Source organism: Phalacrocorax aristotelis, chromosome 5 (genome assembly GCF_949628215.1).
Source record: "Phalacrocorax aristotelis chromosome 5, bGulAri2.1, whole genome shotgun sequence".
Taxonomy (NCBI): Eukaryota; Metazoa; Chordata; class Aves; order Suliformes; family Phalacrocoracidae; genus Phalacrocorax; species Phalacrocorax aristotelis.
Window position 1 is genome coordinate 67,191,038 of NC_134280.1, and position 23,963 is coordinate 67,215,000.

At 40.9% G+C, this 23,963-nt stretch overlaps 1 protein-coding gene across 1 annotated transcript in view; it reads left to right on the plus strand.

Annotated features, from left to right (window-relative positions):
• Nucleotides 1–1,749: 1,749 nt before the first annotated feature.
• The window catches only part of TPCN2 (two pore segment channel 2), a 33,573-nt gene continuing 11,359 nt past the window's right edge, over nucleotides 1,750–23,963 (plus strand). Inside the window, exons 1-17 of the mRNA XM_075094984.1 lie at nucleotides 1,750–2,128; nucleotides 4,284–4,348; nucleotides 6,896–6,972; nucleotides 7,611–7,788; nucleotides 8,490–8,606; nucleotides 10,475–10,581; nucleotides 11,527–11,599; nucleotides 14,677–14,776; nucleotides 15,085–15,150; nucleotides 15,535–15,599; nucleotides 18,388–18,485; nucleotides 18,806–18,887; nucleotides 20,275–20,361; nucleotides 21,435–21,554; nucleotides 21,815–21,877; nucleotides 21,964–22,092; nucleotides 22,727–22,776. Coding sequence (XP_074951085.1) covers nucleotides 1,765–2,128; nucleotides 4,284–4,348; nucleotides 6,896–6,972; nucleotides 7,611–7,788; nucleotides 8,490–8,606; nucleotides 10,475–10,581; nucleotides 11,527–11,599; nucleotides 14,677–14,776; nucleotides 15,085–15,150; nucleotides 15,535–15,599; nucleotides 18,388–18,485; nucleotides 18,806–18,887; nucleotides 20,275–20,361; nucleotides 21,435–21,554; nucleotides 21,815–21,877; nucleotides 21,964–22,092; nucleotides 22,727–22,776 — 1,841 coding nt within the window. The 5' untranslated portion in view covers nucleotides 1,750–1,764. The remainder of the gene's footprint in view (nucleotides 2,129–4,283; nucleotides 4,349–6,895; nucleotides 6,973–7,610; nucleotides 7,789–8,489; nucleotides 8,607–10,474; nucleotides 10,582–11,526; nucleotides 11,600–14,676; nucleotides 14,777–15,084; nucleotides 15,151–15,534; nucleotides 15,600–18,387; nucleotides 18,486–18,805; nucleotides 18,888–20,274; nucleotides 20,362–21,434; nucleotides 21,555–21,814; nucleotides 21,878–21,963; nucleotides 22,093–22,726; nucleotides 22,777–23,963) is intronic.

The window sequence follows — 23,963 nt, forward strand, 5'->3', positions numbered from 1 at the left end:
CGAGGATAGGCTTGTTCCTTCACTCGCGTCCTTCTACTGCTAGTTCATTTAATGTTTGGCCATTAACATTGCATTTTTTTAAAAAATTTATTTGAAAGGTGCACTTTTAATAGGGGAAACTAGAAGTGTATTTCTGAGGTGCTGGGCAAACAATGCTATAACTGCGACAGCAGGGGAGCTTAGACCAAGTGAGCCTTCTGTTAAAATTGTTGTATGTTGTGCTAATGGAAAATGCCTGCTAAAGGGCATGTTCTCCACATTTGTTTTCCACTATCCAGAAAGACAGAGTTGATTCATATGGAGGTAAAGACACTGCATTGTTCTTGGCGGGTTTATTATACGGTATTTATTTAAATACAGAGCTAGCTTACCTTAGTAGATGTTGCTGCTTGTCTGATGGGAAACCCCAGCTGAGATTCGCCTGCCTTCACCATCAGCTGGGCACTTCCACTTCCTGTTACAGCCAGAGGGGGTGGATAAATTCTGAACAGAAGCTCAGGAATCCATTGTATTTTTGAAGACTGCTTCTTTTTGTTTCCTGAAGTTACTCTTTCCTGACAATCACAGAAGAGAAAAGAAGGAAACATTTGCTTTCATTCAAATAAAAAATAATAGCAAAAATTATACAATGGTTATATGTGCTCCCTGTTACTGTGGTTACCCTGGATATCCAGGCACTTAGAAACACAAGTGTCCTTTCCCTCAGCAATGGCACTTACTGCATGCGTGCAAATCGCATTTTATTTTTCACCTGCTAGTGTTGAATACAGATTGTACCAGCCCACCCCGACTTTCCTTTTCCTGTCCTGAATTTTTCACTGTAGCTGTTCCGTCTGATGCCTCTATTCCAACTGTTATCAATAATAACTCCAATTTTACCAGTGCTTTGCTGTTTCTTGAGAAAGGGAAGTAACTGTAACCTGTAGTTGCTGATGTTCACTTTTTATTAGTGATGACTATTATGGTAAAGATAACGTAATGGAGTTTTTATTTTAAGCTCACCAGGAAAGCTGGCTCTGACCCTGACATCTTTAGAAGTCAGTGTGAAACAGTGATGTTGTGACCCATCAGTCATGCAGCTTGAAGGCAAAAACTACCCCATTACTGATTAAACAGAATAGGATGGACCTACAGGCTGGAAAACCAAATAGATGGATTGATACACTTCTCTGTTTACTTCTATGCTGCCCTAGCTCTCAGTATGTGGCATAAAATAGCATATAGCTGTCAAATTATCCTGACGTCTACTGTTTTGAAACTGCAGCTTTAGGAAATTGAACAGTGAAAGCGCGTATGAAGGGGACCATGAGGAAAGGGGGAGAGCAGCAAACGTGAGGCATCTTGTAACAGGCACAGTAGCATAGGCTGAGGTCGTAGTTGCTTCTGGGACGCCTAGGTGCCTAAATACAAGTTAAATATCTTCTGCTACGGCTCCAAACGATTATTTAAGAATGCGAGTACAAGCAGGAAGCCATAATTTATAACCTAGCTATTATTTTCTCAGTAAATGCTAGAGCCAACCGCCCCCCGGCCGCGGTGCTGTTGGGCAGTGACTGCCTCAGAGGTGCGCTCCGCCGAGGAGACCGCGTTTACAGCTTTCGTGAGGTAAAAAAGCTGCAACTCCTCCTGAGGGATATTTCCTTTTTTTTTTTTTCAAAAAGCGTAAACGATGTCTGGGATCTGCGTGCCAAGTTGAGGGGAGGAACTGAAGCTTTTTACCACAGACTCGCTGTCGCGTCTTTCCTCCGCCCCCGACCGCTTACGATGCTGGTTCCTGAGGCGGGGGGCAGACCGCACTCTGCGTGCTGCCAGCGGGAGGAGTCCGTCAGGGGCAGCGCCGCCCCCGGCGGCAAGCCCGGCCGGACCGACGGGAGGAGCCCCGCTCCCGCCCTCCCCCGGCGGCTGGTCACGTGCGGCGGGCGGGGCCACGCGGGGGGCGCCGCCCTCCCGCCCCGCCCTGCTGCCGTCCTATCCCATCCCGGCGGCGGCGCGGAGGGAGCGCGGTGGCCGTTGCCGATGGAGGCGGGAGTCAGCGCCGAGGCGGAGCCCTTGTTGCCCCCGCGGAGCTGGCGAACGGGACGGGGGCTCTGGCGGGCGGGTAGCGGTGACCGCCCCGCCGCCGGGGACGGTGAGTGCCGCGGGGCGGGCGGGGGCAGCGGCGGGGCGCCCCGGGCCCGGCGGCCGGCGTTGAGGGAGCCGGTGCCTGAGGCGCTGAGGAGGGCGGCGGCGCTCTCTCCTCTCCCCTCCCTCAGGGCTTGTCCTCTCCGGGCAGCCTGGAGGAGGAAACCCCCTAGCCTGCCGAGGGGCCGGGGCTCGGCGGGGGTCTGCCGGCCTTTCGGCGGCGGCCGCTCCGCCCGGCGCGGCCCTGCGGGACGGGCTGCGGCCGCCCCGGCTGGTGGAGCGCCCTGAGCCGCGGCCACTGATCTCGGGTGCAAGCCTTGCGCTCCTGCAGCTTCGGGCTTGTTTTGGTTTTTTGGGTTTTTTTTTTTATTGGTCGTTGTTCTTTATTTTTTTTAAGGTGCTGACAAGTTTTTTTTCCTCTCACTCAGTACATGTTGGAGGACGGGATTCTCAGTTCCCTCAGGAGAGGCTCCTTTGGGCACCTCAGGTTCTCTATTTTCAGGGTATCGCATCACTTCAGTGACCCGTCACTTTTTGTTGCCTGTTTGTTCAGTGTCAAAAGGGCATTGGGTCTGAGAGGGCTCCTGCACGCCCAAACTTGAGCAGTACTTTAATCATCACTTGTGACTAAGTGTCACTAACTGTGACTAAGTTGCAGAATAAATTGGGCATTCTCAGTAGAATGCATGGAAAATGTGTTTTGATTTAAAAAAAAACAAAACTGAAATTGCTGAAGTAAACATTTCTTGATAATTTCTCTTTTTTAATTTTATATTAAGAGTAGTTGCTTGGGTTCTGCCCTTTCAAAATAGTTGAGATTAACGCTAGGCTCCTGCTGTGTGTTCCAAGAACCTAAAGCTTTTGCTGTCCCTTTAACGAATACTGTCCCTTTAAACAACTTTATTTTTATCTTACTGGCGTTCTACGTCCTAAAAAAAATAAGATCTGTATTGCATGAGCCTAGTTTGTGTCTTGTTTATGCTCAGTCCTTCTTGCATCATGGTTCATATCAGAACTGGTACAAAACTGTGTTGTTGCTTATGCTCAGATAAATGGTGACATTTAAAAACTGTTTTCAGTCTCCGCAGAAAATTGATGTGGCCGAATCATGTGGAACATAAAATTGTCTGGGACACTCAGAACAATGAATGTTGTTTCTGGTGTTGCTTGGCGTCTGGAGAAGGTTGTGCAAGTACAGGGACTGACTCTTTCTCATTGTATCCCATGCTGTGATTGCCGTCTCCTCGTAGGAGACAGTATCAATCACAGAATCACAGACCTCTTCCCCTCTGTGGGAGGGTTACACTAACACGTAATTTTTTGTATCTCTAGCCGCCTCTGCTTTCTCTCTCTCTCTCTCTTTTTTTTTTTTCTTCCTTCCTCATTTTGGCCTTAATTGCCTCTGTCTCTCTAGTTGGCCGATTGCCAGGTTAGTTACTGAAAGGTCCTAATTCAAGTGAACGCAAGTGATTGCCCTTTATGTATGTATCTTCATAGGCACTTCATAGTAATGGGTTTTGAAGTGTTGTGTAGTAACAAATTTGATGATATTTTATGATATTTTATTTCACTTTGTGTACTTTCACCCCGTTCTGTGTCTTGAACTCTGACCTTTTTGATATAGTAATAAAAACTCTCAGGACAAATTAAAAAAAGGACTGGAGATTTCTGTTGGTTTTGGAGAGAACGAGATCGATCTAAACCTCAGTACCTTTATTAAGCAAAAGTAAAAACGCCTAGAATACAGCATCTGATTATTTTTTTTCCAGCTTTGCTTGACTGTACATTGTCAAAGAACTTCATTGAAGTTCCATTATGATGTGTGTTACGTAGGACTTGCCTATGTATAGAAATATTCCAGTCTTGTGATAAGTATTTAACAGCTAGTGTAGTCTAGCTACTTAAGCTAAATTTAAGAGAGAACCTTTTCACAAAACACAGAAAGACGCACAATGCGGTTGAGGTGATTATTGCTTACGTAATTGAATGTACGGTGCTGCTGACGTAGCAAATGTGACAGGAGCTCTCTCTTAACTTTTTGTGCATGTACAGTGCCCTTTGTCATGAGAACCATGGTCGTGGAGTTTCTGTTAACTAATAAGCAAGCTGTATTCTTTACCCAAAGTACAGCAAGTGATTCTTATTTCTTTTTAACTTCATAGCTACTGGAGCTGATAATGACCATCATATAAACCAAGCCGTGGTATTTATTGAAGATGCAATACAGGTAAATATAACTTGTTTGTTAGCTATTATGCTTCCCATGCTGGATATTTGTCACACATTCTGCTAGATTTTCTTATGTGTTCAGGCAACCTCCGTATAACATCATCTTGATTTACAAAGCAAAATCAGAATTCCAAATTCCTGTGGTATGCAAGTTTCAGTGAACTTCTGCCCAGAAGAAACATGTTTTTCCATGCAGTGAGATAGATAGTGTCGTCTCTTCAAGGTTGTCAAAAGAGGTGCTGGTTTGTGGGGTGGCTTTCAGTTTTGTTTTGTGGGTGTTTTTTCTTTTGGTTTGGTGGTGTGCGTGGTTTTTTGGTGGGTGGTGGTTTAGGGTTTGGGTTTTCTTTTTGGAAAGTGACCAGCTAAAAGAAACTGCTAAAAGAAACTGTCTGACAAAACCCAGTAATTTGCCTCTAAATCTGACTACTTGCATAACTTGTGAACTGGTAGAGTTTAAAGCTAGGTTCAAGCGAGAAGCTGGAACTCTTTTGCTTCAGCTGAACTTAGATTTCCAAAGGCACTTCATTCTCTTTGTCTCTCCTTTACTGGCTGTTACTGGAGATTCCTAGATCCTGTTATCTCCCAGTTATTAGTTACAGGCTGTGGGAATGCTGGAGGGCAGTTCCTGAGCTCTCTTGCTGCATTCAGATAGCTTTCGGTTGGGAGATTTCTGTGGATCAGATATATTTAAGGTGTACGCATCTTACTGGAAGTGGGTACTTCTCAGTGGAGACAGAGTAACAGCAGCCCAGGAGCAGCTGCTGAGGAGGGGCTGAGCAGATTTCAGCAAAGGCAGGCCCCTTCTGAAGAATCACGGGTACTTCCTTGAACTTAGAGCATGCTTTGTTTAAAGACCTAGGTTCAGGTCTCCTATTCAGAAATGAATTATTTGCAACTTAACGGCTTTTTGGAAGAGAAAGTCAAAGAAGATCCATGAATGGAATGAATGCTAGAAAGGTAAACTGAATGGGTGGACCATTCTGGTGATTAGATAAAATAGTATTTTAAATAATTCAGTGCCTGTTATTTGTAGTGATGATAATGCTTGCTTCAGATGATTGGCACACAGTTTTATCATCTGAGGGACAGTGTGGTCTTTAGATTATGAAAGCTTCATTAAAATCTTCACCATTGCACTCATGTAGGCTAAGCTATGGTCATTGGTGACTGACACTTTCACAGAATCATAGAATCATTAAGGTTGGAAAAGACCTCTAAGACCATCAAGTCCAACCATCAACCCAACACCCCCACACCTCCTAAACCGTGCTCTGAAGTGCCTTGTCTACACCTCTGGCGATGGTGACTCTACCACCACTCTGGGAAGCCTGTTTCAATGCCTGACCACCCGTTTGGTGAAGAAATTTTTCCTAATATCCAATCTAAACCTCCCCTGATGCAGATGGAGGCCATTTCGTCTCATCCTATCATTAGTGACCTGGGAGAAGAGACCAACACCCACCTCACCACAACCTTCTTCCAGGCAGTTGCAGAGAGCCATAAGGTCTCTCTTCAGCTTCCTCTTCTCCAGGCTAAACACCCCCAGCTCCCTCAGCCGCTCCTCATCAGACTTGCTCTCCAGACCCTTCCCCAGCTCCGTTGCCCTTCTCTGGACACACTCCAGCACCTCAAGGTCCTTCATGTCCTGAGGGGCCCAAAACTGAACACAGGATTCAAGGTGGGGCCTCACCAGTGCTGAGCACAGGGGCCCCATCCCTGCCCTGCTGCTGCTGGCCACACTATTGCTGACACAAGCCCAGGTGCTGTTGGCCTCCTTGGCCACCTGGGCACATGCTGGCTCATGCTCAGCTGGCTGTCAGCCAGCACCCCCAGGGCTTTCTCCATCAGGCAGCTCTTCAGCCACTCTGCCCCAAGCCTGTAGCATTTCATGGGATTGTTGTGACCCAAGTGCAGTAGCTGGCACTTGGCCTTGTTAAACCCCATACGGTTGGCCTCGGCCCATCGATCCAGCCTGTCCAGGTGCCTCTGCAGAGCCTTTCTGCCTTTGAGCAGGTCGACACTCCTACCCAATTTGATATAATCTGCAAACTTACTGAGGGTGCACTTGATCCTCTCATCCAGATCATTGATAAAGGTATTAAACAGAAGTGGCCCCAAAACTGAGCCTTGGGGGACACTGCCTGTGACTGATCACCAACTAGATTTAGTTCCATTCACCACAGCTCTCTGGGCTCAGCCATCCAGCCAGTGTTTTACCCAGCGCAGAGAACACCTGTCTAAGCCATGAGCCACCAGCTTCTCTAGGAGGTTGCTGTGGGATACAGTGTCAAATGCTTTGCTGAAGTCCAGGTAGACAACATCCACAGCCTTTCCCTCATCCACCAGGCAGGTCACCTGGTCATAGAAGATCAGGTTGGTTATTATTGGTAATAATTAATAACTTGTACAATAATTTCTTTATCTTATTGTGAAACTGGAGTTGTCTTAAGACTTGAACTTTGTTGATTAGAACTTGATTTACTTTGTTAACGTGATCTTTGCCTTTGAGACAGACTGAATTATCCTTTTTGCTTTCTGCCTTCAGTATCGATCTATAAATCACCGTGTGGACTCTAAATCCCTGTGGCTTTATCGATGGTACTATTCAAGAACTTGCCAGTGGTAAGAACTTGGTGTTCTTCTTGCTTCTTTGTTTAGGAGTAAGTCTGTATAAAAAACTAATATAATTTTTTGTTGTTGTTGTTAAATAATTAGATAATTGTGCTTTTATCCTTATAAAAACTTACTGTAGGAAGCCAGTGGATTGAATACACGTGAACATGATAGAAGTGGAAAGCAACAAGATACATGAAAGTGTGATCATGTAGATGGTTCTTTGGAACAGCAGTAGGACTGTTGCCTGAGTGGACTATTGACATGGTTTATAGTGCTGTGTGTTAGTTTTCCAAGTGTCTGTGTCTAAACATATTAAATAGTAGCAAGATTGTTTGCTGATGTTTGTTTCAAAAGAACACCACCTAAGGTTATTCAGTGGTGAGCAGTTACATTATTCTAATGCAGGCAACAGCATGCTGATCAAGTGCTGTGTTGTGATCTAACCCATTTGTGTTAAATATGATACTATAAGGCTTGGTTTACTTCTAAGAAAATTGCTTTACTGTAAGTATTTTGTCATTCTTTTGACTCATTTTGTGGGTTTAGAATGTTTTGGAGTTGTTTTTGTTGTTTGGGTTTTTTGGGTTTTTTGTTTGTGTTTTGGTTTGGTGGTTTGTTTTTTAATTCCATCTCTCTCCAAACAGGATTTTGAGTTTAACCATTACTATAATCCTGGCTTTGGTTTTCATTGAAAAGCCTTCTTCGCTTACTGTCACGTCAGATGTACGATACCGCTCTTCTGCGTGGAATCCTCCGTGCGGCCTAACAGAAAGCATTGAGCTGCTTTGCTTTCTTGTGTTCATGGTTGATGTATCTGTGAAGGTGAGCACCTCATTCATCTGGTATTAAATGAAATACTCGGCGTGTTGGGCAGCTCAGTAGGTATACTCAGTGTGGCTTTTCTCCGTTTTATATTTTGAGAGGAATGTCTTGGAACTATTATTCAGATCTTAGATTTGCATGATAAGGTTGCTTTGCTATATTAAAGCCTTACCTTTGGGAGAAATGAGAAAGTAAATTTTTTGAATGTAAAAAAAGTTGTGGGTTTTTTTTAATACCTAAGAAGTATAAACTCATGTTTGTGTGGAATAAGTGAAATAAACTATGCTAAGAATACAACAGTTTTAATTTAGCTGCTTTTGTATTAGGCTATAAAAACTGGCGTATCTAATAATCAAATATATGCCAGTTCATTTAAACAAAGTGAAGTAAAAATAATCAGAAATTGAACTTTTCTTTGTTATTTGTTTCTGGAAAAATCTCTTTTTATGGTTGTTAAATGGATGTTCTTGCGTTCAAAGGATTCCTCTGTCATGGCCTGTATGTACCTCTCGCTTCTACTGACCTTTATTTAGTTCTTGTAGAAAAATTCTCTGATCAGTGTATTTTCGTTTGGATTTCAGGGAGCTGTTTATGAGCACTGACATAAAACTAAAAATACTTGGAAAACAATTGGTGCTCACTTGGAGGGTATTTAAATTTATTGTTTTAATAAATTGATTGTTTTCTTTTTTCCGCCTCAGAGTTACCTAATTGGATGGGAAGAATTTTGGAAAAATAAATGGCTGGTGGCTTACATACTGATATTAATTGTTTCTTTCACCGATTGGATTGTATCACTGAGTCTTTTCTGCGCAGAGGTAAGGACTGCTTCCTGCAGAAACAATCAGTAGCTTAGTTGTGGGGAGTGACGGAGGAGAAGAACCTGCAAAGGGGTAGTCAGCAGGGCCTGTGTGATACCTTGGAGATCTAAGTGGGGAGAGTGAGATGGTTCGTTTTTGGTTGCAGAGTTGGATAATACACTGAAACATAGATGTTTGGTGTAATATAGCTTCTTAAGGGATTCTGTTTGATTCTTAATTTTACTGATGAGCACACATACTAAATAAAGCTTTGTTGTTATAGTCTGTCAGCATTCAGAGAGTAGAGAGAGAACTCTGGTTGCATAGCACTAACTTTGTCATACAGTTAGAGAATTATGCTCTTAACTTGATTCAATGGCAGAGTCTATGTAGTGATGTCTAAGGAAAAGGTAACTGCATAGTTGAAGTAAAAGGTGATTGTATAATTTAACAACTGCTTTCTAAGGTGAAGCTGTGTTGCGTTCGAAACAGTTGCATCTGGAGAAGAATGTCAGTTTTATGAAACGGTTCTAAAAGTGTCCTCTGTTATGTAATAATGCAATCTCCCAGTTGGTGTTCTCTGCCATGACATAAATCTGCATGAAACTAGTTGTTGTTCACTTACAGTTGTCATTAAGAAAATACTAATATGGTAAAAATGCTGGGAAGTGAATGAGGCAGAGATCTTGAATTTTGCTTCTTGTGTAAGTTCCTGTGTCAAAGCCGTTATCTGTTCCCTTCAGATAACTTTCAAACCTATTTCAAGTTATTGTCTGTGTTAGTCAGGATTAGGCTGGATGCAGTTGCTCCTACTAGTAACCCACTGTTTAGTTGTTTGTGCTTCAGTAGTCATAGTTGACCACTGGTCACCGGTGACCAGGATGTGATGCAGTATCAAAGAGGTGATCTTAAAATGTTGGAAGAACTTGTCATTTAAACTTACAAGCATCTAACTATAAGAAAGATGCATATGTCCTTTTCATATTCAAGCCAAATAAATATAATGCAGCTGAAAAAAAAAATAATTATCTAGGAGGATGATTGTGCTTACGACTTGGGCAGTGTGTCTTGGGAAGAAGTGATGGTAAAATCCTTAGGTGTGATGGTGGACAAGTAGTTTGAACAGGTGCCTCCCAATGGCACAAGGAGCAGTTTAACTGCTGGGATGTATAAGCAAGGGGGTAGTGAGGAAGAAAGTTGACTTTTTCGCTGTTACGTGCAGCCCTGAGATGACTGATCCTAAGATGTAAGATGCTGAAATCTTGAAGTAGCTGATAAGTCACAGAAATAACTTGAAGGCTGGCAAGTGTCTTGAATGCAAGAATTAAGCTAGCTTAATTGATTTACTGTATGTTAAGGAAAATAACGGCAATCACCTGTTTGAGTCTTGTCAGAGGCAGAAATTGCTGAGTAATAAGCAGTCCCTTTAATTATGAAAAGAAAAAAAAAAGGCTGAAAATTGAAATCAAGCACTTACTTTCAAAATGTGTGTCTGTATATATTGAAAGTAGCTCACTATTAATTCCTTTCTTGAAATGAAACTTGGCAGAAAATACGACACTGCCATCTCTTGACCTGTTTGTTATGTCTATCCAGCAGTAAAGTTAGATTGTTTATAATTAGTGGCCTGATGAGGCTAATGAAATGTCAGTGTGCCTTTTTAAAGCAATCTCTCATTCTTTTAATGAGGCACTCATATGTACAAAGTCTTTTTCATGTTTTGTGACTTCAGTGGGTCAGATTGAGCTTCTGAGTGCAGCCTTCTTTATGTTACGCTGCTGACTTTGTTGATAGGTATATCAGTGTTTTTTGACAAACTTGTATTAAAAGTATTTGTGGTGTTGGTCTTATGGGAACTCAGTGTCTGATCCGTTGGTTTTTTGCAGGATGTGAGAATAAGAAGACTTCTTCGTCCTTTCTTTCTCCTTCAGAATTCTTCTATGATGAAGAAAACATTAAAAAGTATCAACAGCACATTGCCTGAAATGGCAAGGTAGGTAATAGCATAGAAAGCACCCTTTCAAAGCAAGTGTGTGGTTACCCTTAGTATTTGGAGTGTGGCATCTGAGTAGCTTCCTTCTTGAGAGTCTAGCTAAGTGGTTGGTGAGATCAGCTAGTAATAGATGGAGTGTTGCGTTAACTTTTTCGTTCCTTTTAGTCTGTAAAATTTCTCTAGAGTGCATGTGATGGACTCTGTATGTGACAGGTAAGGCTTTTGATGCTAGTTGAGTCGGGTTTTTTTTTTTAATTCTGTATGTGTTACATACAACCCTTTTGTAAGGGAAGAAGTGAGGCATCTTCTGGGCAAAGGTCTCTGCCGTGTTTCTCCAAGGTGCCTCTCAGAGGTATGGGTAGACACATGTGTACCTGTCTTCCCATCATGAGTGCCACATGACAAGATACCTTTCTTTACATCTTCAGAGTGCTTTACTTCAGCTTTTTAATTTCTAAGTGGTGTTGCTAAATATATGTTGCTGTCATTAGAAGTGTTGAACTAGAAATGCCACAAGTGAAATTGTAACCAGACACCATGATGCTTTTTGAAAGAGGTCTCCTCCTGTGACGTGGGTCGTGTATGTGTACAGCTTATAGAACTTGCTGCCCTTGCCTGTTACTTTTTGACTAACTCGTCTCAGGAGAATGTAAGGTGTATGCAAGCCAAGATGTTGTTTTTTGATTGGAGGGTGTAATATGGTCCTAACTTCAGAAAAGCAAGTGTTAGCCTTTCATTAAACTTACAACTGTCTAAGCTTGTGCTGAGGAGTCCTGAACAAGTGTGATTCTTATTCTGAATCAAAACTTAGATCATCTTCCGTTATCTCCATACAGCTTCTTAAAAATACCCCGTTTTCTTTATGTAACATCCTTTTGCATTTTTAGCAACAGATATTAAGATAAAGTTGGTATTAATGCATATGATATGTTTTCTTTCCAACAGTGTTCTACTGCTACTAGCTGTTCATCTGTCTCTCTTTACCATGTTTGCCATGTTGCTGTTTGCTCGAACAAAGGTAACTGATTATATTTATGCTTTGGTAGATCTCGGTGGGTTTTTTACTTTACTCGCATAGCTGCTGCATGTCTGGTTTTATAATCAAACTGGGGAAACTTGTTTCCCCTGAAAAGATCATGTTACCTTGTCAGACTTCCTGGGAGAGATTTCATGTGTGCATGGTATCCGTGCATAGTGCTGCTTATGTAGGTGTGCATTAGAAGGCCCCCCAGAATAGTGTTAGAATCTCTTCATCATTTAGTGAGGAATTTTTATCCAGACCGCGCTTTGTTTCTTAAGTGATAATGCTCCATCCCAGTCCACAACTGAAGTCTCTTACTCTTGCTGTAAGCTGTGGCATATTACTTTATTAGTCTAGCTCCGCTGCTCAGTGTGAAGTTAGATGGTTCCATTCTGAAATGTGGTCGACATCTTTATTTATGGTGCTGCGTATTACTGCTATTGGTACCATTGTCACAGGTGAGAAATATAAAGTCTGTTTACACAAGAGGCTTCCTTATACAGTTCTCCAGTTTTATCCTTCAAGTTACTTCCTCTGCTTTTGTTGAAACCTTCTATGCTGTTCTGTGTCCAAAGCTCTTAATCTTATCGCTCTTTTGTTTATATTATCACTCATTTATTTTTTTCTTTTCCTTATCTAGCTTTTCGCTAAGTTTATTTTCTTCTATGTTTTCTTATCTTCCAATACTGGTATCCCTGGCCGTGCCTTGATAGGTTTTTGCCTGGTTTTGCTTGCTTTTCTCTGGTGTTTTGGTTTCTCATCTCTTTGTTTTTCCCTCTGTTTTTTCTCTTCCTGCTTCCTAAAAGCAAACTTGAAATTTTGTGGTTAAAATCACTTTTGTGTTCCAGTGCTCTTGGCATATCCCCTCTCCTAAACTTCCTGTATCTTAATGTATCATACTTGGATTTGTATTTTTGTCCTTGCTTTTTAAGGCCTTCCATAAATGCGTTCCTATGAGCACAAAGATTTGTTGTGTACTTCTCCCAGTAATTTCAGTCCTCTCCTTAATCTCAGTTTTGCACCTTCATTCCTACTGCAATTTGCACTTGAGCCTGCTTCTAGTCTTCCTGATGATCAGCAAATTCCTTGAATTCCCGTGTTATAAAATTACTGGAATTAGGAGCAGAGCTCTATTTTCCCGTTTGTTTAGTTGCATGTTGTATCTTTGTATTATCTCTGTATGTCATATCTAATTTCAGTTATAAGCTTTTCCAGCAGAAGGGAATGTAACTTATATGCCTGGACCAGTCAATTTTGTATACATTTAGGTGAGAAATAGCAAATTAGAGAGCAGTCTTTCTTTCCTTTTTTGATTTGCCAGTCTAACACCCATGCAAAGTAATTGCATCTAACAAGGCAAAATACTGAAAGCAAGTTCTAAAAATACATTTAGTAATTAAATTCATGCCTCTAGATTTTTGTGTTGTCTTCTGTATGTCCTCTAGAGGTACATTTTTTCAGCCTTCGCAGCAGATTCAAGGGCTGTTTGTTCTGTACTGCGTGATTCACGTTTGTATTGTTTGTACCCTGCGTCTTTTTTAGCTGTCTCTACTTGAACTTGAGGGGGGTAAAAGTAAATATGTGGATGATCCAAGATCAGCCTCCTCAGTGTGTTTTTGCTGAACATCCTGATACCATCAGAGCTTCAGCAGATCATCTGATGTTTCTGCTGAGTCACAGAATAATTTTGGTAGCCTTAGTCACCAAAATATTTGCAAATATTTTTTTGGGTGCTGTAGCACTGATGTCTCTCTCTTCCCCCCACCCTGCCCCGCCCCGCAACCCCAAAATGTTTAAATTCTATATGATATTTTCACTGATATTATACATAGCCTTTGGAATCTTCATCTTTTCAAAATTGAACAGTTACGTGTTTTCCACCTGCCCAACAACTTCTGTAATGTGCGCTGATGCTGGTTATAGCATATTACTTCATATTGTGTGCCCTTATTTGTGTAAATATTTATTTCCCCTAAGATAAGGTGAGGGCTATCCTTGCACCCCTACTTTAAGTACATTTTCACGTACGTTATTGAAGAGACCTAAAACTTCTTCGACTGTGTTTGGCGTAGATCCTACCGTAATTAAACAGAAATACCTGAGTATGTAAGGGGATAACTGGAAAAAGGGGAAAACTTCTCTTCCAAGTAGTGGTGGTAACTTCTTGCACATAACTAATTCAGAGAATGTTAAGTTTTCTATTCAGAAGTCAAAGGGGAAGTGAGAGAGATATTTCACGCTCAGTGAGTATGCTAGTAGCGCTGTAGGCATTTGAGAGGAGCTTATAATCTATAGGCAAGGATCTTTTGTAATATGGTAGTTACTGAGGCAGCTCTTCATCACTGAGGAGGCTGTGGGGTCACCCAGGTGTTGCCATCCTTGCTTTGTTTCTGTTCTTCAGCATAGACAAGATCTGTTTTAATATTGTCCTCAAATTGTACTATACTTTTGGGCAAGTCCTGGAACGTAGTCCTAGAGTACACAATTCAGGGTGATTAGGTTTCCATCTATGCTGAAGTAGAGCATGCTGTAGCATTATCAAAATCAGAGTAGAAGATATTTGCGTTGTTGCAAGTTGAGACTGAAGATGGTATTAGTCTGGTCGTTTTTGGTTTTTTTTTTTTAATAAAATCATGTTTAGGGAGTCCTCCTAGCTCCAATACACTAGTATCTCTTGCAGGCAAAGAGGTAATGCTTTTTATATCCATCAGGGGTGGCTTCAGATTCCTGTAATGCTTGTTTGTGATGTTATTGTTCTTCCTGGGTCTGAGGTGTTAGCTAGGCATAAGTTCTATATTGAGCCTTCTGTATTTGTCTTAGCTTGCTGTTCTTCCTTATATTTTTTTTAATGGCTGTTAATAAGTGAAGTGATTGCGCTGTATTCCCTACATGCTGTCCTAGTTTTTATGCTTGTCTCGTGCTTTTTTTCACTGGTTAGATTTGATTGTGCGTGTAAGAAATTGATTATTGACTGATTTATTTATTTATTTAAAATCCCTCTTCCCCCTCCCCCGTTTAAGACAGTCTCAGTGATCCTTCAGTGTTTCCCTAACAATGAACATCTCTTTGACTAGGATGGCCAGCAGGATAAGGAGTGGATGGGCTATTTCCGGAATTTGCCGGATTCACTGACATCACTGCTGGTCCTGCTAACTACAGCAAATAATCCTGACGGTGAGCAGTCTTTCAGAAATAACTCCCGTCTCTCTTTTCAAAGAATAAGAGTCAGATTACCTTCAGACTACTGTAACCATTGTTTGAGCTGATAGTTCTTAGTACCGCCAGAGGAAGTTTTTAAAATATAAATTTTTTTTAATGCCTTTAGTAACTTGATTCTTGCCTCTCCTTTGGTGTAATTGTATATGCATCTCTGAAGTGCAGCTATATAAGAGCTTTTACCAATTGCCAAAAATTGGTACAGGTCTCTGGTTTTCATATTAAGCATTAAATTTTTATTTCCTTTTTTGTTAAATATGACACAGTGATGATTCCTGCATATTCTAAGAATCGAGCATATTCAATCTTCTTCATACTCTTCACTGTGTTAGGTAAGTTACCTTTCATCTTCAGTAATTTAAATGCACTTTAACTTTGACGCTTGTGCGTCAGCTACAGATTGTTTTGTTTTTCTAGGAAAGTTTAATCATAAACTTCTCCTTTTTTTGTGTGTGTGTTTCTTCCAGTTACTGTGTAGTATCTTGCAAGATCATTTTCACGGAAGGCACTTATGAATGGTTTGGGTTTTTTCAGTAACATATCGCAGGGGAACAGATACACTACAGTGTATTCAAGCATTAAAAACATTTTGGAAATCGAACACAAGAAAACTAATCCTTTTAAAATTCCACATCTGACTTACTATATACATTTAAACTTCTTTGAGAAACAGAAATATATTTCAGTAATTCTCACTGCGTCTTTTTTTCCAATAGGCAACTTGTTTCTGATGAATTTGCTTACGGCAATAATATACAACCAGTTTCGAGGATACCTTCTGGTGAGTGCAGCGTTCCTAGTTTTGATGTTCTAACATAACTGTAAAACTGTGAAGCCCTGAGTGTTAAGAGTTTCAACTGTGTATCAGTGTTATGCCCTTCCTGGCTGTAGATATGGTTTTAAAATACTGAAGGTTCTTTGATGTTTAAGTAGTAACTTAAACTTGGTCTCTGAGAAGAAAACCTGCTATACTATTTAAATAGCTATTGTTGAAAATCCTAGCACTTCATTTCTCTGAGTAGCACACCACTGGAAGCCTTCAATAAAAACAAATCACTGACTAAAACATCTTCACGTTTGGTATTTTTTTGCTTCATCCTTAGCGCGGGGGGTGGGTGTGACGTTAGAATGATTAGTCTGCTGCCTCTCAAAGATGGTCTTGAGCCTTATGATTGCCTTGTACCAGAAGCAGTTGCCGGTAGGTATATTTGTTATTCTTGGTAGTATTCAGTCTCAAAAGAAACCTGTGCTTACTCTCCATGCAATGCCAGTCATCTGTGTAATACTTCAGTGTGCTTCTGGAAGATGCCTGATCATGTATGATTATCTCCATTTTGTGGAATGCAAGTCTGATGTGTCGTGTAACGACCTCTTTTGACGTGAGTGTCCATGTTAGAGGAGTAAAAGCTGACAAAATAAGTGCACTTTTGCATGTTGTTCAAGGCGTGTGCAATCTGTGGTGGCGATCAAACCTGTCTCTAAAAGTTCTTTCTCCTTTATTAACAAGCTGCGCAATGTGCTTTGTTGCCTTACGTACACGGGTTGTTTAGTCTCCAGCTGGGAGTGTGTAAGGATTCCCTTAGCAGGGAAGAGTGTAAGTGCTTTTGTTTTCTTTGTGACATTGTTCAACTGCACTATCTGGGAGGAACTGTAATGAGCTGAGGCAAAAGTATTTTAGAAAGCTGAGAAAACGTAAATCAAATGAAAGATCATTTCTGTTACTACCAATAGGATTGTACCTCATCCGAGAAGTTAAATTTGTGATTTTCCCATTGCTATTCCAAAAAGAAGTAACTGACTGGATGGGTAGTGGAAGGAAGAGGCTGCCTGGGTGCAGCTGGAGATCTCCAGAACTGGGTTCATCTCCAGCGCTGAATACAGAACATCTAAGGTGCACCACAGTTCCTTAGCAGTTGACACACATAGTAGGTTAGCAGAATTAACACAGTGCTAGGCTAAGCGTTAATATGGTTATTGCACTGATGGCACACAAATGAATCTTTGGTCAGGCAGTCATCAGTCAAAAGGGGGACCGTCAGTCTCTTGCTCCTTGGAACAGGCGAAGTCTTGATCTTGCTGAGGTGCTGTCTTCAAGCTGTTTGAGATTTATTTTTTTTTTGAGCTGTGTAACTTTCATGGTGAAATCTTTCTCCCAAGTCTTGAGTTGGTTCTTCAACAGTGTCACTTTCTCCTGTGTTTTTTACTTTCCTCTTACACATTGTATAAAACTTCACAGCTCAACAGCAGTGTTTTTGATAAAGCTGAGTCAGGGTAGTGCTATGCAAAGGCACTGGAGCCTGACAGCTGAACATCTGGGCTGAGGTTTAGTTTCTTTCCCATTGTTCGAGTATGGTGACGGCTTCTGTAGCTTGGCACAAACAGCTGTTCGTGACTGTGTGATCCAACTGGTCTTGCCTCATGCCCATAGCTTCCTTCAGGTTTGGTGGCAGGGGAAAACTTAGTGACTTTGACTTTGGGAGTGATTTCCCCGTTACATATAGTCTTACAGTTCCTTCCCCTTACTTATATAAATGTTATTCAGCCCTTCAGAGGAGTGGAGGTGAGGGCTTGGGCAGAGAAGTGAAATAATAGCTGCTCTAGCAGAGCTCTGGAGGGAAGGTAAAGTTGTTTGGAGTAAGCTTTAGGCAATATTACACAGAAGGAATGGCCCCCGCCCTCTTGTGGGAGGGGGGTATTTAAATATAATATGTGCAAAGGCAAATTTCTGTAATCCTTCCCTCCTGCTGTTTTTTCCCTTCTTTCTCCATTTCCCTCTTTCCCATGTGAGAGCATGCCATAATCTGACTCCCCATAAAGTAGCTGAGTTTGAAGGTGATTGCTATGAAAAAAGCGAAGCACTAAAAACTGTCGCTCTGGCTTTCTTCTTTTTGGCAAGGAGCTGGAGTTGGACAACCTGTTTAACTCTTCTCTTTGCACAGTAATATGAATTTCTGTGACTACTCAAGCCTTGCTGTTGCCTTTGTCTCCAGAACAGGCGTGTGCCTGTGCAATCCAGAATTAAAATTAAACCATGACCTGGATGTTTACTTGAACTCTAGACTTGCTTGCTTGCTTCCTTCCTTCTCGTACACAGAGTTCTTGGAGGGAGTGAGGCCTAGGGAAGCCTCCTGGTCTGATCTCTAATCACAAATCTGGGGTGTGTGCCAGAAGATCAGTATTTTATCTGACCATAGGACATAGTACTGCATGAGGAGCTGGGTAGCCCTGATCTTCCCCAAGTCCTTCTAGTAGGAATGGGCTCCACTGATTTAAGCCTGTGACTGTGGTATTCTTTTAAACTGTGGAGTGTCTGTCTGGTTGGACTCAGTATCTGGACAACTAGATTAGCAGTTAATGATGGGGACTTTCATGGTGGGTGAAAGAAAATGGTATCTTGCCTTCCTGAAAAATTATCTTGGTTGAAAAGATACAGCCCTTTCTGAGACTCACAGCAGGCTCTGTCTAAGGGCTAAGCAAATAATTTACAGGTCTTGTTTGTATTATCTAGTTGGATTTCCTTTAAACAAGTGCTAGTAAATTGTCTTCTCTGTGGTGTTTTTACTGTCCAGAAATCAGTTCAGTCCTCCCTCTTCAGGAGGCGACTAGGAATCCGGGCTGCGTTTGAAGTGCTTTCTTCCCTGAAAGAGGCTCCTGCTAATGCACAACGGTAAGTGAAGAGTGTTGGAACAGTAGATTATCTAGGAGAAAAGAGCAGATTTTTGGTTGTCTTGTTTTGTTTAGTATATTTACTGAGGGTCCCTTCTTGAAAAATGGCAGTTTGTTACTCATCTCCTTTATTCTATATTTTCTTTAACTGGATGTTTATAACACAGTGTTTGGGACTCTCTTGGGGTCTGTTTCTTGTTTATTTCTACTTCTAATTTTGTCTGCTTTTCAAAAAAAGAAAGAGGCAAGAATGCATTTGGAACAGCTGTTTTCGCCATCATGTTACCTGTTTCAGGTCCCATCCTATTTTCTTTTAAATAGGTCCTATGTCAGTGTTGGGGCCTTACTACGAGTGCTGCAGAAAGTTGAAATGGATTCTCGCTGCAAGCAAGCCATCATGAGAGTAAGAAATATGTTTTCTTAGTCACCAACATAAAGGCCATCAAACCCTCTGACGGGACGGAGGGCTGAAATTGCCTTTAATCGCACCATTGATGTAGGAGTGGTAGCTTTCAGCTCAGCTTTCTTTATGCCGCTTTCTTTAAGAGCGAACAGAGGCCCAGCTTAGCGTCTGTCGACATTTTGGTCTTCAGAACAATAACAGTCTCTAGGCAATGATTTCACCTTGAGGTTGCCGCTTCTTTGGTTGGCATGATGAGGAGTGCATTCCCCTGTAGAGTCGTGCAGAGTAATGAAAACTCTTGTTTTGGAGAGCTAATTTTTTTTCATTTGCTTTGCTTTCTCTTCACAATTAAAGTGTTTCTCGCTGTGGTCTAGAGCTGCCATCTATAGCAGCTTTTCTCTACCATTTGAAAATGTTTTGGGCTTTTTTTTTCTTTCTCATTGGATTTTAGCTGTGCTGCTCCCTCTAGGTATTAATACTTGTATCAGGCTACAGGGAGAGTGGTTTTGCTTAACTAAAGATTTAATTAACGTTGGAGTTCATGCCATGATTTTCAGAGCTTAGAGAAATCATTTAGCTCTAATGGGAGATTATTGGTGTGGTTTCAGAAAAAATATCTAAAAGCAGTGTTGCTTTTTAAGAACAACATTGCAGCAGGATTTGGAAGGCCATATTGTAAGATCTTCTGCCAAAAGGAAGTGGCAATTCGGAGCATCAGCAGTTGGCTGACTTCAGTGTAAAGGCTGGAAATGGAATGAAGAGGTATACATGCATTGCATCCCATTGTTGTCTGGGATAGGGGTTGTGTAAGCAGAGTTGCCTGAAAATAAACACCCTGCTCTGTAATTATGCTGAGCTGCTCATTGTGCTGTTAGCTAGGTACGCAAATCCAAGTTGTAGTTTTTCTTCTTGTTGCTGGTGGTTTTTTTCCATTTCATCTTTTGCTATGTGTGCTACAGCTGTGATTAGTGTTTAGTATGCTACGGAAGTGTCTTCATCGTGTTACAATCTGTAAAACAATTCCATCCTTCCAGGAAGTAACTTCTGCAGAACAGTAATACTGACATAGTATCTTCGTTCTTTGGATCATAACATAATAATGGCAATATTAGGTGAGGCTAAAAATTCAAGTATATAAAAAATGCATGCTCCTTCTTAAGCAGCATGTGATCCCAGACAGGGGAAAACAGAAAAGGCAAGGAAAATCCCACCATCATGTGGCAGTTTTGTGTTAAAGCAAAGCAGTATCGAAGCTCCCTCTAGTATCTTGGTGTAGGTTGTATTATATCTCTATTCCTAGACTTTTAAGATAGTCTGAGGGTGTTGGCACTGTTTGAAGATGCTCCTATTGCAGGTGTTGATCTGAATGTTTCTCTTTCATGTGAAGTCACTCAAAACGTGCTCCTGTGACCAGCTGTCAGCTGCCCAGTTTCAGAAGCTCTTTGAAGAACTAGACAAAGATGCCATTAAGCAAGTATGTATCTGACAATCATTTGTAAAGTGTCTTAAATTGAGTGTGGCCTTATGCAAAAATAAGCAATAATATTCTGCTCTAAAGCTTCTAAACAAACTTCACAACTTGTTGAACACGGGGTGTGATCAAGTGTCATTGATTTTTAAGTTGTTTGTGGATTGCTCTTAGAGTCACAAATGGCATTGCTTTGGGGGCTTTTATAGCATTAGTTTGGGATTGCCAGGTAGCGTTTAATATACAAAACGCACGGTGGTTTATTCCGTCCGCATTTTTAAGCAACTCGGCCAGACGCAATAGATGAGGGCTCTCTGTGTGTATTATATTTAATAGAAAGATTCATTACAAGGAAACCAGGAATAGTAGTTAGACTTTTAGCATGGACATTCTGAAAAGTGCTGTGGAGAAATGAGTGCCTCTGTAGTAAATGGTTTTTGATGAAATGCAAGGGATTTGTCTTGTTGTGACAGTCCTATATTACAGCAATGCATCTCTGTTATATGTTAGTCTTTGCAGGGTAATACCTGACTATACTTAGGCAAAGTCTTTTCTCCAGCCCCTGAATGAAGGATGCAGTGTGGATTATTTAAGCATTCAGATGAAGATGGGCAGAAAGCAGTCTTCTCCACTTGGAGAAAGAAAGAACGAAAAAAAAATCAAAACTTTTTGAGGGTTAATAAATGTTCTTTTCTATCTTTGCACGTAACTAAGACTTCTGAATCTTCTAAGGGAGATTAAAAGTTGGGAAATGGGGAAAGAATGTATACAATTAGTAGCTTGGTGTTTAGCTTAACTGCTTGGGGCGATGGGGAGAGGTTGGATTATCTCTCCTCTTTGCCATTATCTTGTGTTGTGCCGTAATCATCAACCCATTTGCTAATCAGAAATGATCTCTTGCTGCTAATAGCCAGAGCTTCAAAATACCTTCCTACTGAAATGTCAAAATTAGCATGTGGCCTTGAAGTTTTGCTTTGAAAATGTCTGTTTCTTAAATCTGAGATGGGATGTGTTTTTCCTGTATCATTAATAAAATGCTTACGCTTTGTGTCTCACCAAACCCTCTGTGTTCTTTTCAGCATCCTCCCAGTCCAGAGTACCAATCCCACTTTATGCAGAAAATACAGTTTGTCTTTGGCCATCGCTACTTTGGCTACTTGGGGAATGTTGTAGCCCTCGCAAACATTATTTCTATCTGCGTAAGTACAAGTAGTTTGTTTTTCCCTTGCTATCTTTTGTCTCTGTTCTGATAACCACTTTTTGTACCGGATATCCATGTCTGGCATGCTTTAGTCATGCGAAGTCTTAGGAGAGAATACCTGCAGTTAAAAAATATGTTCTGAGCTGCTTGAAAAGGTCTGTGCAAAGCATAAAAGACTGTGTTTTGTTTTTGTGCTTAAAAATCTGTTTTATGCTGCAGTAAAGCCCTGGATTCATAAATATTTTCTTGTTGTTTAAGGTGGTTTTGGTGATGGATGCAGATAAGGAACCATCTGAAATAGATGACGACTTCTTCCTGGGGGTAAGATGCAACAGTACTCCTACAGTTATTGCAGTTCCCGGAGGTGTCAACAATTCTAATAATTATTTTTCTTTTTGGGGGTGAAGGCTATCAACTGCTTCTTCATCCTATACTATCTGCTGGAAATGCTGCTCAAAATCTTAGCAATGGGCTTGAAAAGATACTTGTCATACCCAAGCAATAGATTTGATGGACTTCTGACTATAATCTTGCTGGTAAGCTTTTTGTTAACTTCTGTATTCCTGGATTTGTTGACTAGGATGATTAGGAACTGCAAGAGCTAGTGGAATTGCTTTTTATTCAACACTAATATGCTGAGTTAAATATCATGAGCCCATATTGTGGTTTCCCGTGGCTTGAACGTTTTGGTGGCAGATGGTTCTCCTAGGGTCTCCTTTCTGGAGGGAGGCGCTTTTAAACTGATGGAAGAGGTGAGCTTTCTTATAAGCAGCCTTCCTAATGTTGTTTGGAAACATTCAGCTCTTGGAGTAATTACTTAAGGAGTTGTGTTACCTGGCTAAAAGTCACTTTGCTTTTTCTATTAAAAAAAGTGGTGGAAGATTATTATCGTTATTTGGTAAAAGCCTGAAACCCGTATGGCAGATGAGGCCAAACTCAGAGTTAACGTGGTCCACTGTATATCAGTATATGTGTCACCACTGAATTATGTGTGTACATTGAATTAATTTGGGGAATATCTAGTCAAATATGACAATTTCAGAGCTTTAGAGTGAGTTACATTAGTGGCTGAAAGTTCTTGAAAATATTTCCTGTCAAGAAACTTACGTAATTTCTGAAACTCAGAATTACAAAGTAAGGTTTTGACTTTTTTTTCTTCCCTAACTAAAGATTTTGGAGATTGCAACTTTTGCTGCGTACGGATTTCCTCATCCTGGTTGGTGCGTAACCTCTGTGAACTGTTGGACTTTGCTCGGTGTCTGGGTGGGTCAGGGTCATATACGCACATGCTTGTACATGCTTGTGTCATTATGCTATGGTTGTCAGCCCAGTCCGTAATTTCCAAACTTAGTAGAGTTTTTTCACCCTTGTGGTCTCTAGAGGCCGTGCAATATGGATAAGTGAAAGAAAATTATTGATATTTTTTCATAAAATTTAGTTCTGTTGAACTATTCTGAGAAGGATGCATTTTTATTACTTGTAATCTGATGGAAAATAATATCTTAGCAGACCTACGCTTACTGAAGGTGCAGGAAGGAATTTGGTACAACATACACATCCAGCTACTAACCTAATATGTTTCAGCATCAGATTGTCCGTAAGCCCAATTATATGAATTCCTAAACAACTGGCAAAACAAAGCCCCTTCAGCCCTGTGTGTAGACTGAAGTCTGGGTTGGTTTATGCTGTTAAAAATTTAGTAGAAAAATTCCCATGGACTTAAACTATTTATCTATACTGGTATAGCAAGTAGTTGTATTTTGATTTTTTTTTTCTTAAGAGTAGGCAGTTCTTGGATAACTACCTTGACCTTTTTTTTATTATCAAAAGCATAAAAATCATTGTTTTGTACCTTAAAATTTGAAAACTGCCACCACAACAAAAGAGGAAAGCGAAGGACTTATTGAGGATTTTCTGAACCTTACTTTCAGGGGTGATTTATAACACATTCTAATACTTTGTTTCTTTACACAAGTTCACTCTTAAGACATTGACTTTACCTAATTTTTCAGGATATTCATTGTGTTGCAATCAAGAAGCTATCTTACCTTGCACTAGTACCTGTAAAGAGACCTGGAAGATGTTACAGCTTGAAATGGGTTTATTTTTGAACACTTCTTTCACTCTGATCACTCAAAAATAATGGTTACCAGAAGGATATTGATTGCTAACAATCTAATGGCACTAACTATTGATCTAACTTAAAATTTTTTATATTTGGGTTTGATTTTTTGCCCTTGGATTCTTCAGTGTAGATAATTGTTTGCTCTACAGTAGTATCTTGAAGCACCAGTAGTACTTGCTGGATGTTTGTGTCAGTCAGTGCAAACAGATTGGAAGCCAGATGAGTCATTCTGAGTCCTCATGTTGCTTATGGTGACTGCTGTTGGCAATTGCTTCCTCTGTA